The 18,432-nt window shown below is 49.9% G+C and overlaps 9 protein-coding genes across 9 annotated transcripts; 7 read left to right on the plus strand and 2 right to left on the minus strand.

The window, feature by feature from the left end:
- Positions 1-67: 67 nt before the first annotated feature.
- Positions 68-1,626, minus strand: zrfC (putative ZIP Zinc transporter; the record flags this gene model as incomplete). Its single annotated transcript, XM_056872321.1, has 4 exons — positions 68-853; positions 907-1,147; positions 1,205-1,345; positions 1,403-1,626. 4 exons carry the CDS (start codon positions 1,624-1,626, stop codon positions 68-70), a joined length of 1,392 nt encoding a protein of 463 aa, XP_056730041.1.
- A 707-nt stretch (positions 1,627-2,333) lies between these two features.
- Positions 2,334-3,327, plus strand: aspf2 (major allergen Asp F2; the record flags this gene model as incomplete). Its single annotated transcript, XM_056872322.1, has 3 exons — positions 2,334-2,718; positions 2,773-3,236; positions 3,286-3,327. 3 exons carry the CDS (start codon positions 2,334-2,336, stop codon positions 3,325-3,327), a joined length of 891 nt encoding a protein of 296 aa, XP_056730042.1.
- A 2,378-nt stretch (positions 3,328-5,705) lies between these two features.
- Positions 5,706-6,215, plus strand: N7487_004576 (uncharacterized protein; the record flags this gene model as incomplete). Its single annotated transcript, XM_056872323.1, has 1 exon — positions 5,706-6,215. The coding sequence occupies one exon, from the start codon at positions 5,706-5,708 to the stop codon at positions 6,213-6,215; it is 510 nt and encodes a 169-aa protein (XP_056730043.1).
- Positions 6,216-7,889: 1,674 nt separating this feature from the next.
- Positions 7,890-10,231, plus strand: CweA (uncharacterized protein; the record flags this gene model as incomplete). The annotated part of the gene is made up of 3 exons (XM_056872324.1): positions 7,890-7,961; positions 8,016-9,688; positions 9,763-10,231. 3 exons carry the CDS (start codon positions 7,890-7,892, stop codon positions 10,229-10,231), a joined length of 2,214 nt encoding a protein of 737 aa, XP_056730044.1.
- An 811-nt stretch (positions 10,232-11,042) lies between these two features.
- On the plus strand, positions 11,043-11,432 carry N7487_004578 (uncharacterized protein; the record flags this gene model as incomplete). The annotated part of the gene is made up of 1 exon (XM_056872325.1): positions 11,043-11,432. One exon carries the CDS (start codon positions 11,043-11,045, stop codon positions 11,430-11,432), a length of 390 nt encoding a protein of 129 aa, XP_056730045.1.
- Positions 11,433-11,613: 181 nt separating this feature from the next.
- Positions 11,614-13,142, minus strand: N7487_004579 (WD repeat protein; the record flags this gene model as incomplete). Its single annotated transcript, XM_056872326.1, has 2 exons — positions 11,614-12,832; positions 12,886-13,142. The coding sequence occupies 2 exons, from the start codon at positions 13,140-13,142 to the stop codon at positions 11,614-11,616; spliced, it is 1,476 nt and encodes a 491-aa protein (XP_056730046.1).
- A 195-nt stretch (positions 13,143-13,337) lies between these two features.
- N7487_004580 (uncharacterized protein) lies at positions 13,338-14,086 on the plus strand (the record flags this gene model as incomplete). Its single annotated transcript, XM_056872327.1, has 2 exons — positions 13,338-13,470; positions 13,524-14,086. 2 exons carry the CDS (start codon positions 13,338-13,340, stop codon positions 14,084-14,086), a joined length of 696 nt encoding a protein of 231 aa, XP_056730047.1.
- Positions 14,087-15,048: 962 nt separating this feature from the next.
- N7487_004581 (putative GAJ protein) lies at positions 15,049-15,765 on the plus strand (the record flags this gene model as incomplete). The annotated part of the gene is made up of 2 exons (XM_056872328.1): positions 15,049-15,051; positions 15,112-15,765. 2 exons carry the CDS (start codon positions 15,049-15,051, stop codon positions 15,763-15,765), a joined length of 657 nt encoding a protein of 218 aa, XP_056730048.1.
- A 1,022-nt stretch (positions 15,766-16,787) lies between these two features.
- On the plus strand, positions 16,788-18,362 carry rim8 (pH response protein PalF; the record flags this gene model as incomplete). The annotated part of the gene is made up of 2 exons (XM_056872329.1): positions 16,788-17,249; positions 17,313-18,362. 2 exons carry the CDS (start codon positions 16,788-16,790, stop codon positions 18,360-18,362), a joined length of 1,512 nt encoding a protein of 503 aa, XP_056730049.1.
- Between the last annotated feature and the right edge of the window lie 70 nt (positions 18,363-18,432).

Genomic DNA, 18,432 nt, shown 5'->3' on the forward strand with positions numbered 1-18,432 from the left:
CCAAGATGAGCCGCTCATAATGCTTAAACTCTTAATTGTCAGGCTAACTATATACATGTACAAGTGATCAAGCCCATTTTCCTAGCAGTCCCATCAATACCAGCCCACTGATCAAGGAAATACCACCGGTCAAAACTTTTCCCAACTTCGCATCCAACATTTCACCTCCATCAATTACCCAGTCACGGGCCCACATATCGACAACACCAACCCACACCAGAATACCAGCAGACAATGCGTCCAATGTTCCTAGTGCAATCAAAGTGCCCCTCGAATTACCATTGAAGGTGTGAAGAACACCAAGTCCAATAGCCATGCCAATAGGTGTGATCAAAGCAAATGCCGCCGCCATAGACGCCTTGGAAGGGAATATAGCACCCGGTAGGACTGCAATACGAGCACCGAGTGCCAATCCTTCAAAGAATTGATGGAACACAATCACGACTAGAAGCGTCTTGTAAAATGAGTCCCCAGCAACGACAAGTGTAAGGCCAATCAAGATGCTGTGGAAAAGTATACCGGCTTCCATGACCATAACTGAAAATTTGCTGTTGGGTCCGGTAAGATCCAATGAGCCGTGAGTGTGCCCGAGACCAGCCAACGTGCACTGTTGCTGTTGGTCCGGGGAATGGTCATGCTGTCCCTTCTGTTGTGTTTGCTGAGACTCGGACTCGGACGATGCGGTTTCTGTGGGGGTATTCTTGCTGTTGCGAGCAACGATAATTCTGTGGCCAATGTATTCCAGCAAGAACGCAATGAATATACCCGCCACGACCACGGCGGAGGTAGTTGCTTCGTACTCGAGTTCACCCAAACACTCGTTCGTAAACATGAGGTTTGCATGTGTGTATAGCTAAGGAAAACAGTTAGCAAGTGGTGTGTCTGTTAAGACCCGAGATTACTTACATGGATGAAACCTGTGGCGATGATGATACCAGTTCCGAATTGTTTGATGACAGTCGAGACCACCCCATTGATAGAGGCAAATGGAAGTTTCATCAGGAGGATAGGGGCAAAGACACCAATTGAACTAGTGACAAGGACGACAAACAATGTGCCAATTCTCAGGGGGATGTCATAGTCTCTTGCTTTGATACCACATGATGTCGTACTACTCTCCTCCGATTCACCTGCACCCACGCAGTGTCTAGAATGTCCAAAGTCAATAACGCGCAAATCTGAAGGAAAAAAAGTACAAACTTACTCGACGCCAGCATGGAAATGGCAGTTTTGTTCGGTTTCAGTTGAGGATTCCTCACTGTTACTTTCTTCGGTCGTTGCGCTCTCGGCTTCTGTTTCTTCCTCTTGAATCAGGACATCGTTTCCATCTGCATCCATGCAATATCTTCGATTTTTTTTTTGGTCAGTATATTGTCACAGAAATGAATAGTTGTGAACTTACGACTCGCTTCCGTGAGAGTGACACCCAGTGTATTGTGCTGGTACTCCAGTTGTAGTAGATGTGGCCGAAACCAAAACTTCGTGGCCATCTCCGTCAATGCAGTAAATGCTTGAGCCATGAGTATGACAACCAGTTACAGATGATGTTTGTGCTGATGTTGTTGCTGTGGCTGCATATACTCTGGAAATGCCCAGTGATATAAGGAAAGGCCTGGAAATGTGCATGATGAAGCTGTTGCTCTACCCTTTCGCAAATCAGAACGGAAGGATTATAATTAGGATTGTAATTGATGCAAGAAATATGCCACAGGTGAGGATTTTTCAATCAATGAATCCTGGGAGCAATCCTCTCTAAAAGGCCGCTTGGTATATGGAGGAAGAGCCATGCATAGGTGTCTCACCCCCAAGGTTCTCGATGCCAAGCGGAAGACCATCCGATCTTTTCGCCAAGAGCAGGCCTGAACTTCCAATTCGGGTTCTCTCCGGAGAATACCGCCCTACTTGGTTCTTGTGCTCTCAAGGTACTCCCGCCCAAGCATCTTGGCGACCCTCCGCCGAGCCTTTTTCTTGGCATCAATCTGAGATTTTCTACGCTGATTTGCTGGAGAAAAAATACTTTGAGCGAGTGAACTGATGGAAGAAGCTCTCAAGGTCCCCTCTTGGCAGGTTGCACCATCCGTGTACCGAGAAAGATGGAGAAGGCATCCCGTTTTCTCTTCTGGGTGAGGCGTGGATTGGATTATCCGCAGACACAGCGAAGATGAGCACAACAAAAGCCACACTTGGCAAACGGTTGAGAAAAACTAAAAATCATCGTATATGGAAGCTTTGAAAGCCTCGTAGAAATAATATAAAAGCTGCTCCTACCGTGGGTAGATATTTGCTTCCATAGTTTCCAAGCAATTAAGCAATTTACCTTGATTATAACAAACATGCTTTTGTTCAACCTCATTCTCTCCTCTGCAGCTATTGCTGCTGCTCTCCCCACTCCCGAGAGCTCAGAGGGCAACCAATCCCAGCCCTTCTCTGGGCTTGCACCTTGGAACGCTGGCGCTGTGAATCAATTTCCCATCCATTCAAGCTGCAATGCAACCCAGCGTCGCCAAATCGAGCTAGGTCTTAATGAGACTATTACTCTCGCTTCGCATGCTAAGGATCATATCTTGAGATGGAGAAATGAGAGCGAGATCTACAGAAAGTATTTTGGTGATCGCCCATCCATGGAAGCCATCGGTGCATTTGATATCGTAGTCAACGGAGACAAGAAAGATATCTTGTTTCGATGTGACAACCCAGATGGAAACTGTGACAATGAAGGTAAGAAACCTTGCTCTATGGAGAGGCTATATGCTAAACATCTCGACCAAATAGGCTGGGCCGGACACTGGCGAGGCGAAAACGGCACGGACGAGACAGTCATCTGCGACCTGAGCTACCAAACTCGTCGCTCTCTCTCAACCATGTGCGGACTTGGATATACAGTCTCGGAATACGAGACCAACACCTTTTGGGCCGCTGATCTCCTGCACCGCCTGTATCATGTTTCCGCCATCGGACAGAGCTGGATCGATCATTTTGCAGATGGATATGAAGAGGTTATTGACCAGGCGAAGGAAAATGCGACGCTGTCAACACGTGATTCGGAGACCCTTCAGTACTTTGCACTGGAGGTATATGCTTACGACATTGCTGTGCCGGGAATTGGCTGTCCTGGTGACCAACATGAGCATGATGAAACCCACGCCGAGGAAACAACATCTGAGGCTGTGACTAGCCAGCCTACTCCAACTGCAACAAATACCGAAGCTCCTTCAACAACCTCCGAAGTACCTGCGGTGAGTAGCTCTCGGTTGCATCGTCGAGATTCGAAACTAACTTGAATAGAACTGCCACACACACGAAGGAGGCGAGCTCCACTGCACTTGAAGTTTCATCTTACCAGATTGAAAAAAAAGCCCACTCAGGCAATCGAGACAAAAATAAAAAATTGACGAGATAACAGCCCTGGCGTGAGGGGACCTGATGGATAGTTTGTGGCGGGGAGAAGTCCCATTAGCGCAAAGTACCAGCCTCAACAGATTTAGAGCATAACATAATATATATTATTACTGGGCCTATTAGCTACCATATGTTGAATGAAGTGAAATGTTCAAATTCTGCAATTTGTATTTGGGTCCTAGTAGTGGTTTGTTCGGCCTTAACCACAACAGATCTAGGGATAAGGATGTTTTTTTCGGACTGAGTTGTTGCTATGTTCCAGAAAACTTCACCATTTCATATTTTGCCATAGCGGCTATTATTTCATCAATAAAGCTGGTATTCTACATGTTATACTCCCATATTATCCCATTGTCGTAGGATGACCATTTCATCCCGTGGTACTCGCCGACAGCTCCGCATTAATATTCCTTTATGCAAATATTATAAATAATGAGTTCTATTACTATTGACCATAATTGGAATAATTGGCTAATAATGTGTTGACTTAATCTATGTTATTTTGGCGATTTTGGGAAACCACCGCAGTCTATTAATTACCGTGTCACGATAATTCCAAAATTGAGGAGGGCTTAGTTTTGGAGACTTGTTACGCTATAAATAAATAATATAGCGCATCGTTCACAAGTACTATTCACTTGGTAGTTGGTTAGCAGCAAAGCTAGGTTGCATCCCGAGGTCGCTATAGACACGAGCTGCCCGGTCATGAGGTATGCTTGGCTGGTGTTACTCCAAACATTTGCATGATACGTGAAACCCCATAGTTCAACGTTATAGGCAAGTCAAAGCCCGATAAGAAGTTTAGTTGGCTGAAGTCTTTCCGTTATGTATTAAGATGCTGCAGGTGGGTGACAGCATATTATATATTCTTAGCTATTTGAGTGCTATCCGAAGACAATTCATGATTCTTAGGCAAGCAGATGCCAATTCCGCGACTGAATCGATGAATAAATATCTATTTATGTGGTTAGTACATCTTTCAAATCCCTCATGATCTTGGGAAGCGTTCAAGTTAGACAAGCATGGGGGTTTTTTTATATATCTTGTCATACTGCTGTGCTGAGAACGACGTCAAAATATATATCGTTCTACATTAGATATTTCTGCTACAATTCAACATGCTAATCATAGAAATATGGATAGGCAAAAAATTTAGATATTATTTCTATATCTCAATGAATAGACCTACTTTTTAGGTGGTCGAATTAGTCGTAGCCGATGACCGGAAATTTTCTAGCTTCCAAGTAAGCCTTAGTTGCGTGAAGATATCGACTCACAATACGGCAGACAACATTAAGTTTTGCCTGTAATTTTTGAAAATATATAATAATCAACTATAGCTACAGTTTATGTTATCTACTTACTGGAGCAAGCTTTGCTTGTGTGAATTGTACAATGTCATGCAGCTTGTATGCACATTCAGGATGTAACCTACATACAACATACGATCTGTGAACTACAATGTGTATCGAGATAGAATGATCGAGATACCCTGATTTAGAATATACCCCTATTGGCCCGTAATCTGTTCCAAAGAGATGTACCACAGAACAGACTGTCTTCATATACTAGGGTAGAATCCACCCACTGAAGTCCACAGGTGGGCAACAGGGTTACAAACAGAGCCTAAGGAGAAGGGACGTGAAATAGGGGAGTCCATGATCGACGATAAGAATGCTATTGAAGCAAAGATTGACTAATAGGAGGGTTGATTTTGCTGCGGGAGAAGATCATTTACATTATAAAGGGCGTGGGAATGCTCAGAGGGACTCGAGATACCAATCTAGGGGGTGAAAAACAGCCCTCGAGCCAATGGAGACCTTGCATCCCTAGAGAAACAACTCATTTCACTACAGGGTGTTCCCGAATGTACTGAGGACCCCTTGAAGAAAATCCAGACTCCGCTGTTGCCGTTCAGCTGCCCCAAAACCGTTCGGGTGCGCTTCGAGAGGAAACTACCACTCATTCCATTTTATATCAAATTATCCTTTTGACGGGCACACATTCGCCCCTCCGCTATTTCAGATAATTATATTTCTTATTGTGATCAGTCTGAGTGATGAAACTGCCGCGGTCCGCCTGGAGTTGGAGCGCATTCCAGGTTGATACGGCATTGTTTATGTACGGCGGTGTCTCGACTGTCGCCATTCCCGTTGAGGCAATCACAACACCAGCACCCAAGGTCAAAGAACCACGACCTCTACAAAGATCCAAATCCAAGCGAAAAAGCCTGAAGAGGTCACTCTCCAAGATCTTCTGATCTGGGAATTCGCTCTCCTCCCTCCCGGCGGCATTAGCACGTCGCTATGAGTTTACACGGACTTGGGGTGATTGGGGCCCAGGTGGCTGCATCGATCAAAACCACCGACGAAAAACCCCCAACCACGCCTAATATCGCGCCCCCACGATGTTCCATTACATCTTCGCCTGGGGCTCACAGTCAGGAGTTTGATCCATCGATCGGTGCAAAGCCGTGCTCGCCTTTTTATCCCCATACAAGTCCGACTATCTCATACGAACAACTCACTTTCGAAACAAAGAATGCCACTCGGAGAAGCCACCTGAGAGACCTGGAAAGCTTGGGCCCATACGCGAGCTGCCGAACCGATAGTCCCCGCCGATCGAAGTTGTGGGAGGAAGAGAACAAACCGTTGACATGGTTCCAGACCTTGAGTAACAAACAACGAATGGCAATGAAGGCAGTTGTGGCTGTGGTGACAGTGGGAACAATGATTGCGATTGCATTGGGCATCACTGCGGCGGTGGGAGGAGCAGGTTGGAAAGCCAGTGCCGAGAAAACGGCAGCTGGGGGATAAGTGAGTTCTTCGAGTCACTTTCACCCACTGGCTTGGAATTCATCGCTAACGGAACATGCAAGGTTCCGGTTACCATTTTACCACTTTTGATTCATAGCGACCAGCAACCTCAATCGCAACTCCGTGTGATTCATATCACCGACTTTTCGGACGTACACTAGGTCAGCTTTTTTGCTTCATTCTTTTTTGAAGATGCTATGGATAGCTGGGGTTTGAGGGGAGGGAGAGCATTTGTTATTCTTAATTGGAAGTTATCCCACTCGTCCACAGCAGTGACATGTCATATTCCAGCTTGATTAGGACCTCGCGCGTATTGAATTGGACATGTCATGGAGCTGGCTGGAACTGCTGTATCATATCCTAAGTTATTGCTTTTCCCCCTTGTTCATTTGAAATACGACTGTGTATGAGGTGTGATTGAGAGCCTTAAAATGCAGGCCACAACGTAAACCAGGTCGGACCGACCCCGACTCCGAGAGGAAGATTGTAAATCCGATCCGTGACCCCACTAGTGCTATAAAAGACCGCAAACTTTTCGGCCCCTTCGTCCTTTTTTTTTTCTTTTTCATCGAAAAAAAGCAACTGAGCCTGCCACGACCATTGTCCTGTCTTACGACATCCCCACGACGATGTGTTGCCTTCGGTCCTACGGACTTCGGTCTTACGGGACTGATCGGCTCAGGAGATAGATGATCCTCGATAGGAAGTTCGTTTCCCCTCTGTGTCCTCTTCAGTGAGGGCGGTGGGATTTGAATGTCGAAGACGGGACACATTCCTTCGCTTCAACAATATGGTTGTTGAGAGCGAGAGTAGAGACCAGTGCATTGATGCATGTGATGGTCTTTTTTTTTTTTTAAGTAAATTGGATAATTAGTGAGACTGAACAGATTCAGCGTAACGCCCCATAAAAGTTACCATGCTCAAGAGTCACCACGTACGTATTGTCATCGCAACGTGAACGATTGCAAGCAACCTATTGGGTGCACAATCGGCCATTCGGATCTGAGTCAACCACTTGACATCACCGGGAATCCCGTGTTGTGCGGTCGTGAGGTGTTTCAGCCTCAGCCTATCCCGAGCCAGGCACAATGTGTACTAAGATCGTCCATACTTCAGTCTGTTTGGGAGGAGTCGCACATGACAATGGCACCACTTTTCAACCAGTTGTGCAAATTTGTCAAGTAAAATGTTGCTGGTCAGCCAAGGGGCTTGCTTGATCTCTAAATGCCGCGGTTCCTGGCCAGGTGGTGGATCTATCCCTCTCATCCCGCGGAATGCAATATCACCACCTTTCTAGGGATTCCATGGCCACTGTTTACGATCTGACCAGGGTCGAGGAGAATTTTCTCACCTGTTGGTGTTGTTTTTCATTCTTGGCAACATTCTGATGGTATTACCTACGCCTTGGCTTCAAGTCAAGTTGTAGTCCCTGTTGATGCAACTGCATTCCCAATCTGCTTGTTGAGTTGGCGATCATGAATGCGAAGAGACTACTAAAGGTCTGAACATCTCCTTCAGCTGGGTTACTATTCATTGTATTCTAAGGGAGAATATTCTACCAATCAAGCCATTCTTTTATCCTGCTCCTGTAGGACTCGCTTTCAGTCATTCTTTTAACTCCTACGTGCAAAAGGATTTGCCTTTTTACAGTAATATCTCCAAAGCACCGCAGTCATGAAGGGTTTCATCGGCGGAATCCCTGTGGCACTGCTCGCAGTCGCTGCGCAGGCCCAGTATGCTGAACGTGTATGTTGTCTTGGTCTGGATATATCCTGAGTCTTTAGCTAACCCGACGTACAGCACGAGCATGACTTCCACCCGCAGGCTGGTGGTACCGCCATCGGTGGGCCATCTGGCAATGATAACGACGGTGGCTTCGTCAGCCCGTACTCCGCTAGTATCAAGACTGATACCAAGGTCAACCAGTGGAACAAGGATGACCACTCTATTAAGCTGAAGCACACCGATGTGTACCCTCGCCCTCCGGTGGTGCCTGTGCCCTTTGGCCACCCCGTTGCTCACGGCCCCCAGGTCCCTGGAATGGGACCCTTTGGAAAGGAAAAGCGCGGTGGCGCTCCAGGTGGAACTGCCATCGGTGGCCCCTCCGGAAATGATGAGGGCCAGAGCTTCGATATGTCTTTCACTGGTGTGTTCAACACCGAGGTTGAAGATGAAAACAAGGATGACCACTCCATCGACATCAAAAACAAGAATATCTATGCTCCTCCTCCTTTCGTTGTGCACCCTCCCCCTTACTACGGCGGGCCTTCTCGCCGCGGCGAAAACCGTCCTGCTGCAGTTGGGAAGCGCTTCGGGCCTCACTTTGGTGGCACCGCCATTGGTGGACCCTCCGGCAACGATGGTGGCCAGAGCTTCAGCGCTCCCACTAACATTCAGACTTCGACTGATGTTAGTGAGCACAACGAGGATGATCACTCCATCGGTCTGAAGCATGAGGATATCTACGCTCACCCCTTTGGCCCCTTCCGTCGCTCTGAGAACCACGGCCCTGCTGGCCACTTTGAGCCTCACCCTGAGCCTCACTTCGAGAACCACCCGGAGCCTCACTACGCTCCTCACTACAGCCCTACCTATGCGCCTCACTACGAGCCCCACACCACCCTAGAGCATGAGATCACTTCGTTGAAGAACAACAACAACGGTCCTGCCGCTGGCAGCATTACATTTGGTCGCCGTGGTGTGCCTGGGCCCCATGGACCCCCTGGTCACTTTGAGCCTCACCCTGAGCCTCACTACGAGAACCACCCGGAGCCTCACTACGCTCCTCACTACAGCCCTACCTACGCGCCTCACTATGAGCCTCACACAACATTCGAGTCTGAGATTACCTCGTTGAAGAACAACAACAACGGTCCGGCTGCTGGAAGCATTGTCTTTGGCCGTCGTGCGTACGCACCTACCCCCGAGACTAGCGTTGGGGGTGGTACCGCTATTGGAGGTCCATCTGGCAACGACGGGGGCAGTGACTTCTCCGCTCCCAACAACGTCGATGTCAGCACCGATGTGAACGAGCACAATGAGGATAACCACGCTATTACGGGTGACTTCACCCACGTCCACCCTGGTGCTTCTCCTGAGCACGCCCGGGAGGAACATGTTGAGGCCCCTCAGTGCGCTGCGCAGGTGCACCAGGTTGTTCACACCGTGACCAAGACTCAATACAAGACTGCTGAGGCAACACAGGCGGTCTCTCCGTCGGCTCCCGCCTTCCAGCACGATTCCATCCCTGCCAACGACCCCCACCACCCCGCTGGAGCCGAGGTCTACGCCCCCTCAGGTCCCGCTCCTTCCAGCCCTGCCGACGCTCCTCACCACCCCGCTGGAGCCGACGCCTACGCTCCCCCAGCTCCCGCTCCTTCCAGCCCTGCCGACGCTCCTCACCACCCCTCTGGAGCCGACGCCTACGCTCCCCCAGCTCCCGCTGCTTCTAGCCCTGGTGCTGAGCACCCCTCGTACGCTATCCCCCCCTACGGATCACCTGATCCCCGCCCACGTCCCCATGGCGGCACCCACCCCCCGGAACTAGCGCTGGCTACTCAGGCTGGGCCCAGCCCTCCGGCCCAGCTGACCCCTCCGGCAGCTTCCCTCAGAAATCCGTTGGAGCTGCCTCCTACCCTAGCTTCCCCAAGCCCTCCACTGGAGCTGACCCTTACGGTAGCTCCGCCAAGCCCTCCAGCGGAGCTAATCCCTACCCTGCCTCGGCTCCCGCTCCTTCTGACTATGCTGCTCAGCGTCCCTCGTACTCCAAGATCGCTGTTCATGTACCTATGGCAACCCCTGCCGAATATGGTTCTTTCTCCCAGCCCACTCCCTCTGTCAGCGGGGGCAAGGTGATCCCCACTGGCGCCTTCGCCGAGCACAAGGCTTCTCCTTCTTCCTCTGCGTCCGCTGCTGTCTCCCATGGAGTCATGTTCGAGGGTGGTGCCGCCCGCCTGTCTGGCGGCATTGTCTCCGCTGCTGCTGCTGTCATGGGTGTCCTCGCCTTCATCCTATAGACAGTTCCTGATCTGATCTAGGTGTTTGATGTATCATTCGTTTCTTGTCACTCGTTATGGCATCTGCCCCTTTTGTTTTCTTCCAACCCATTCATTTCAGTACAATTCTTTTGTACTTTAACCATTTGACTGCACTTTAATGATCGATGTTCCCTTAAGGATGTTACGTTCACTGCATTGAAAACTTCATTTTCCCTTCCAACTCTTAGCTGACCGCTGTTGTAACACTTCAGAACAAACGAGCTAAATACCGTAGTCTGCTGTCACTTCACTCCCATGTAGACTGTGGAAGTTCATACATCATTAGTTCAATACTCAATCCCAACAAAGATCTCATTCGTGGTTCGTGATCCCGAACATCTAGACTCCAGTGGGTGGCCAGATTACCTTAACAACTAGGCATTTGGTTTCGCCACTGCGAATTCTCAAGGCAAAGGACAGTAGAACATTGAACACACTTGAATTCCATGTAATTTGACTCAATGTTTAACAATTTCCAGCATTGTATATTAACTGACGGCGTCTTCTTACTTGTTTTGTTGTACGTTTTCTATGTGGTTAATATGAGCAACCAATCAATACCATGTGATATCATTGCCCATCATCCCTACATGTAGGCAATGTCCAAATTTTGTGACATCAGTGTCAGAAGTACCCCGGAGGGTAATATAAGAGAGTACCAGTGTAGTCTGGTCTCGTTGGATCCAACCACGCTGCCCCAACCCGAGATCCTCATCCAGCCCTCATTATCCCAACTTCCACTGGACACCAAACCGCTTCAAATCCAACAACAACCACTTCCACCACCAAAATGGTTCGGCAAGACCCTCACCAAGGCGGCACTCTCTCCGAAATGGCCGCCCAAGGCACAACCATGCCTAACGATGCCGGCATGATGAATACCATCCCGTCAGTGCCACGCCCAGATCAGCGTGCCGAGAATTTTGGCTTCGACAACGAAGGCATCGCCAAGCCCACAACAGCGACTGCCGCTGACAACACTACCGACTTGCCACGCTCGACCCGGGATGTGGGTGAGGCCGGCGATGTCATCAGTGGCACGGGCGACTCCATGCCGGCTGGCGTCGAGGCCAAGCATGCCTACATGGGCCCTAATCACCACGCTGGCCATGGTGATACTCGCGAGTTCAAGCATGCCAAGTATGGCCGGAGTGTGATTGAGCGCTATCAGGAGGAGTAGAAGGTCTGCTCGACCATTAGTGGGAGCTTTCCAGCTTTTTGAAAGGATGGCGGGTTTCCTTTGACCTCGCGCTATCTGGTGCATGATGTTATGAATGACGTTTGTCACATGTAAAACAATTCGATACTATTCAGAAACATCTTATTAAAATTTATTCGTAGAGTATGCCGATTCAATTGTTTTAGATCCGTAGCCCGGGCTGGTCAGGCGCGAGAAATCCCCGATAGACCTCGTCTAGAACATCTCGCTTCCTCTTGCGATCAGCCTGAGCTGCTTCCTCGGTTTCGGTGGGTTCGCCATCCGGTTCGTGAGACACCCATGTTCTGATCGTTCCATCGCCATGCGCAGAGAACAGCTCTATCCCCTCTCCCGAGGCACCGTTCCCTCGCCAGACAAGGTCATTGACACGCCCAGCGCTCAAAGCACTCGACCGACCACGGACATTCTGCGAACCAGCCATGAGACCTGGGACGCGGAGACGCTTAACGAGTGTCCCCTCGCGGAGCTCAAACATGAAAATCTCACCACGATCATCCTGCTCATTGAAATTCGGCCACAGTAATGTTTCGTGTCCTGGATTCATAGAGCCTCTGGGCACGATTAAGGGTGCCCGTTCAGCCAGGTGCGAGGATGAGCTATTACGTACCCGAGGGCCGAAATGAACAAGTGTATTGGCGCCTGTTGCGGAGTCCCATACTCGAATTCGGGAATCCTGTCCCGTCGTCACGATGTGACTACCATTAGAGGTCCACCGTACTCCGGTCACAGGTCCATTGTGCGCACGCGCATGTCGGGAGAAGGCTGGTCGACTCTCGTATGAGGCCGGTACAGATCCAGTTCCTGGGGCCACCAGCCCCACTGGATCGTCCATGTCTAGGGTAGCGATGGCAGAGTTGTGACCTCCGCGACGTACGTCGAATATGATTACTCGGTTGTCGACCGATGCAGAGGCTAGGAGATGCGGCCGGTGAGGTGCCCATGCTACTGATAAGACTGCACCATTATGTCCCGGTAGACCTTGTGTTGATAGTCCAGACCGTAGGTCTACTAGTCGGACCGATCGTTCAGACGTGCCTACTGCGACGAGCAGTGTTGACCCAGGCTGGGAGGAGAACGAGTGTGAATATGGTGTACAGTCCAGGTTAAATGTATGGATTGGGGTGATGGAGGGCGACTGCAGCGCCGACAGTTTTAATGTACCATCGTGTGCTGTCGAGAAGATCGTTGACGGGACAGGATCGAACGGGTAGATCGAGAGGGAGGTGATCGCATGTGTATGCGCGTCGGGGTGAGAGGATTTGCTGACGGATGCGCAGGACTGATGAACATGTTCGAGTTCTGAGCCTCTTGATTCAAGGTCCCAGAGGTGAATCGATGGATCGGCACCTCCCGATATCATACTACCCTCATGTTAGATTGGCAACTGTTGGATGCTAAGTGGTTGCACACGCACTATCGGCCCTCAAACTGATCGATAGCCAGGCAGTTCACACCGGACTTGTGAGCAAATACCTCCGCCGTAATACCTAGCTCTTGATCTAAAGGCGCCACATCATCTTCGGTCTGGTCTGTTGGCGCAGCTGCTCTGCGGCTGGAGAACCGTATGCCCGGAGCGGGCTCAAGGTTGTGCACTAGCCGGGTTGTTTGAGCAACATGAAATTCATTCGGAGTTACAGACCCAAGGGCTCTGTTGAGGAGATAGGAATTCATTCATTCATCAGCGCTGGTGCTTTTGCATGGATAAGTCGAGAGCACTCGATGATGGTATGCTTCACCGGATTAAAGTTGGACCGGCGCATTTATCGAATTTGGTAGCTTGGAGGGTCTCGATCTTCATTCACTATCCGCTGCACATCACTGTTTGATTTGCCAAACCTTGATTGGTCTTCCTGGCAAACCTAAAGTATGTCTGTTGCTAGGTCACTTGACTTGGATGAAGACAGTTTTGTCGAGCCACTCGAAGATAAGGAGGAAGCACTGGGCGATAAGCCTTCCAGGCACATAAGACGCCGCGCCAACGTCTACGATGCTATAGCTGGTATGTTTCCCAAGCTCGTAGAACCAGGCAGAACAAGACCTAATTGTAATTAGGTCGTGTCAACCCCCGCGGTGTCAACGCTCCCCGTACGGTTGCTTCCCAATACCGCGACACAACCGCAGGCGCTCGAAGTTTGCGTCCAGAGGAGCTTCTCTATCGCAAACAGAACATTACAGCGGAATCAATTGAGGAGAAAGTATACTTCGCGCATGAGAATCTTCCCTCTGATCAAGCTCTCCCGAACTCCGACCTCCTAGAGACAATACATGCCTATGCAGCCGACTACTATGAATACGCTACGGCAGATAACGGCAAAGATGATCATCAGACGATGGATGAGACCGCATTGCTTGCATTGGGGATCCTGATCGAAGAGATGGCCAAGGAGGAACTGGGTGAAACTGGAGACCTAGCCCTGGTTGAAGGACAAGAACTGTCGGAGGAAGAGGACGATAGGACGGGCCTCGAGAGCGACACTACAACTAAATCAGCAGCACGAGCAGCGCGAAGGAAACGAGCAAACAGCATCGTCCGTCAGAGATCAAAACGACGCAAATTGGCTCGTTCTGTTTCTGTTACAACCGATTTTGACACCGAGATTGACGAAAGACGATGACTGGATGGGATGGCGTTTGAAAATTCTTTCCACGTTACATCCATTTCTCCGCGGTTGACTCCTCTCCGGGGCTTTTGATGCCTTCAGCTGTGCCAGGCTACGCGCGATCTTGCGAAGATTCGGCCAAACCCCCTGAAAAGGAATCGAGTCACCCTATGTACTGCCGTGTCACAGCCACGCTGCACATGGCATCGGCACATATCCCAGTCCCTGTCAGTACTATATGGCATGCGGAGAGACGAAAGTCAGATTTTGAGGTGTAAGACAATAAGTTTGCTGCGCCTTCCTGTGCGCCTCTCGCTACACGAAGGTCTCCAAGAGAGCTTTACGCAGAGTAATACCTCCAAGGAGAGAACTTGCGGTGATTAAACCAATATCTAGCCGACTGTCAGGGGTGCCGAGAGCCCTCGCCGAATGCCTCGCCGAGTCAAAACACAATCTTGGGTATGCTGTGCATCCTATAGCAGTCTCGGTTTAATTATTGCTGGTGTCGTGGCGAGATCTTGTTGCGAGACCTCGTTTCTGTTGCAGCAGAATCTCGTCTCACTTGACATCTCTAACCCAAGTAGGGTCTTCCAGGAAATTGGGTGGGTTCCCAGTGGATATTAGGTCGGATTTGATCTAGTCTTGGAGTGAATCTAGTGTGCTGCCAACAAGACTATCTTGAACAGGGGTAGTAGCCTCTACAGTAATAATTTTACAATGTGTTCAAAGAAAAGAAAAATAATTCCGAGAATCCCTTGGAATAGGAAAGGTAAGCGTCAAAATGGAAGATGAGCTTGTATTCGGCATGGGGTTTCCATGTGTAGTGTGACAGGTAAGCACATGTACCGGGCCCGAGAGAACCGCTGACCTTGGACTCATCATTGCGCCTCCACCAATGCTTAGTTGGCTCATATTTGTCCAATGAGTGAACGCTGGATTGATAAGCTTTTTTGAACCCATTTGACAGTCCGTGCAAAATGGTACGTGGACAGGGTTCAGGATCATTTAAATGGAACTACTCCGTACTGACGCACCACTAGCCCAAATTGACCAAAAGCGACAAACAAGATTTAATTTTGACTCATCTCCGCGCCACTGGAACCTGTCACACGCTCAAAGATCTCGAGAAGACGCTACCCTCGATTGCATCCATCAATGGCATCCAGGTCAAGGAATACATCCAGGCTTTGACTGATGAGGGTCAACTACGGGCTGAGAAGATCGGCAGTGGGAACTGGTACTGGTGTTTCAGCAGCGACGAAAAGCACGCACAAAAGCGCCTGTTAGGCCGACTGACTATGGAAGTGGAGAAAGCTCGGAAGTCTTACACCGACGCAGAAGCGGGTTTGGCCGCTGAGACAATGCGCCGAGCGGAGGACTCGGATGAGGAAGATGAAAGGGATTCCCTCATGGCCAAAAAAGCCCAACTCCAAATGGAAATTGATCGGGTACGGACTACAGAGGCCCAACTCTCCGGACCCCTCAATTCGCTCAGCAGCAAGGGCGTCAAGCAGGTCCAAGAGGAGTTAGCGGGGTTCCGACAGCAAGCACTGCAGTGGACAGATAATATTTACATCCTAGAGGAGTATTTGTGCAAATTAGCGAGTGGAGATCGACAAATCATTGAGAGTATCTTACGGGAATGTTATGGAGACGAGTACGTGGACGAAGAGGGTCTTTGTGAACTAGTATAGGATAAAGATGGGAGGGAAAAAAAGCTTAGGTTTGCTTAGCACATGGCAACCTTGGGGAAATTATGTGAAACGTGAAACCAAATTCATTATTATTATTTTTTTTAAAAAAAAATCTTGAAGATTAAAAAGAAGTGATAATCCATAAAATTGCCCTAAAGAAAAGGGGGGACAGAAAACTAGCTGAGCCACCTTTGAGTACCAAGAGAAGCTTGACCGTGCGACACGCGAATAACCATCCTTCCTTTCTCCGCCTCTCGGAGGCTTATCGCGAACTCCCGACTCTCACTCTCTCTTCATCTCTTTTATTACATCTCTCCTCTCCTCTTTTCTTCCCCCCTTTTCGACTAGCTCATCGTCTCCTAACATTGGCTCGTGCGTTCTCGAGTCCCACATTCCTCCGGATCTCGCGCCATCTCCAGTTACGCCTTACCCTCTCTCCCCCGGTCTCCGACCCCCCGACCCCCGTTCTAGACTCCCGACTACAGCATAGTATCTCGTGATACTGACTTATTGGCCCCCTTTCAAGCCTTTCATTCATACCGGCAATATCCACTCCCTTATCTTGCGACCTGACCTTGCATCCCGATACGCTGCGAGTTCCTAGCGGGGGTACCGTCGAAATCCTGCCTCGCGCTTCGATGTCACAAGAAACAATGTGGTGCAGTGACCCTCGATCATAATACCCCCATTCCTTTCTTTGGACCCGGGGAATCTATTGCGCGTGGACAAGGATACATTCCGTGGACCTTTGGAAATCAGATCGTGTCCAGTGCATTGGTCCTGCACGCCAGACCTTACGACAAAAGCACTGTGACTTATTGCGTCGCTTGATTGGATTCCTTGACGTAGGCTGACAACCTACTGGTCTGTCCGACCATTCCCCGCCATTCCGTGCTGCCCCAGATAATACCGGCGTCCCTATCCGTCCGATCGGTGCCAAAACGGTTACAGTTTATCATCCCCATCCCTCTCACATCTGCCACGTTGTCTTGTATAGATGCAGTAAACGGCGGCTGTGTGTCATGTCCGCCAACCCTCCAACCCAACCCACGTTGCCGGCCAGTCGGAATCGCAACTCTCTCCTGTCCAAGTTTCGCTCCCCGCTCGGTCAACGAAATCGAGGCATCACCGACTTCTATATCGACCCAGATGACCCATGGCGCTCCTACTTCCCCGGTGATATCATCAAAGGCACCGTCGTTGTGACCGTTGTACGACCCGTTCGCATCACACATATAGTCGTATGTCTTCATGGCTATGTCAAGGTGTTCAAGAATGCGATTCCGGCAGGAGAAGCAACCCCCGACTTGGGGTTCTTAGGACCCGGGCGAGGTCGACGAGGCGCAGAATACTTGGGCAATGGGCTAGCAACCTTGTTTGAGGATGAGGTTGTTCTTTGTGGCGATGGACGCTTGAAGGAGGGCATTTACAAGTTTCGGTTTGAAATGGGCCTTCCTCCTTACGCGCTTCCCAGCAGTATAAATGTGCGTTTGCTGATGCGACTACCTTCTTTGATCCAAATATGCTAATCAAATGGACAACTGCAGTTTGAACGCGGAACCATCGGCTACTCACTTACCTCTACCCTTACCCGACCGACCACCATGAACCCTACACTCACATGCCGAAGACGGGTCAATCTTCTAGAAAATATCGACATCGCACCCTTCCCTGCACCCAGGGCTCGTATAGTTACATTGGAACCGATCTCAAGGCGCCCAAAACCGAAGGGAAAAGCCAAATCAACAAATTCCGACGCAACTGCAGCGCCGGACACATCCTCGATCGATACCCCTATTAGTGGCGCCGCACCGTCTGTAGATACCAGACCACCGCTGAGCCCCTCACCAAGCAATGTCAGCTCATCCAGCCGGCCTAGCGAAAGCAGCCAAAGCTTTCGAATCGCCAGCGATCCCAGTTCATCCGCAAGCACAGGACAAAATAGCGAGGGTCGCAGCGTGACCCCGTCTATCTCAGATAAAACCATCACCGCAAAGGCAGAGCTTTTGCGCGCCGGCGTGCTCCCCGGCGATACCCTACCCATTACAGTCACGATCAACCATTGTAAGCAAGTGCGCAGTGCCCATGGAATCATGGTCACATTATACCGCCAAGGTCGCATTGATCTTCATCCTGCAATTCCCATCGGCACTACGGTGGCCGGGAAAAAGCCGGTATACGAAGACTGTTATCCGCGATCACGGACGGGACTTGGAGGACTTACCTTGGGAACAAGTCGGACAAGCAGCACTTTTCGCAAAGATTTGTCGCAGACATTCGCGCCACTGATCGTTGATCCAAGTACCATGACTGCAATTGTAAAAACTTCCATCCGAATACCCGAAGACGCATTTCCAACTATCACACGAGTACCGGGAGCCATGATCAATTTTCGGTACTACGTGGAAGTCGTAACGGACCTACGAGGGAAAATCACTTCGCCAGACCGCTTCATCCCGCGTTTCAACATGGTCTCCGGTGGTACTACATTTTCTCCCAGCGGGCAGGCCCTCAATCCAACCGATTCGAGCGGCGTTACTGCCAACTGGGCCGGCAACATCTTGGACACGGACGCAATCCGCCGTGAAAAGGTGTGATCTCAGTGGCCTTCGAAGTTGTGGTTGGGACGCGTGATTCACAACGAGGGAAAACGCCGAAACGTACATC

This window comes from Penicillium crustosum (genome assembly GCF_028827405.1).
Source record: "Penicillium crustosum strain IBT 35664 chromosome Unknown utg000002l_segment0_segment0, whole genome shotgun sequence".
Taxonomy (NCBI): domain Eukaryota; kingdom Fungi; phylum Ascomycota; class Eurotiomycetes; order Eurotiales; family Aspergillaceae; genus Penicillium; species Penicillium crustosum.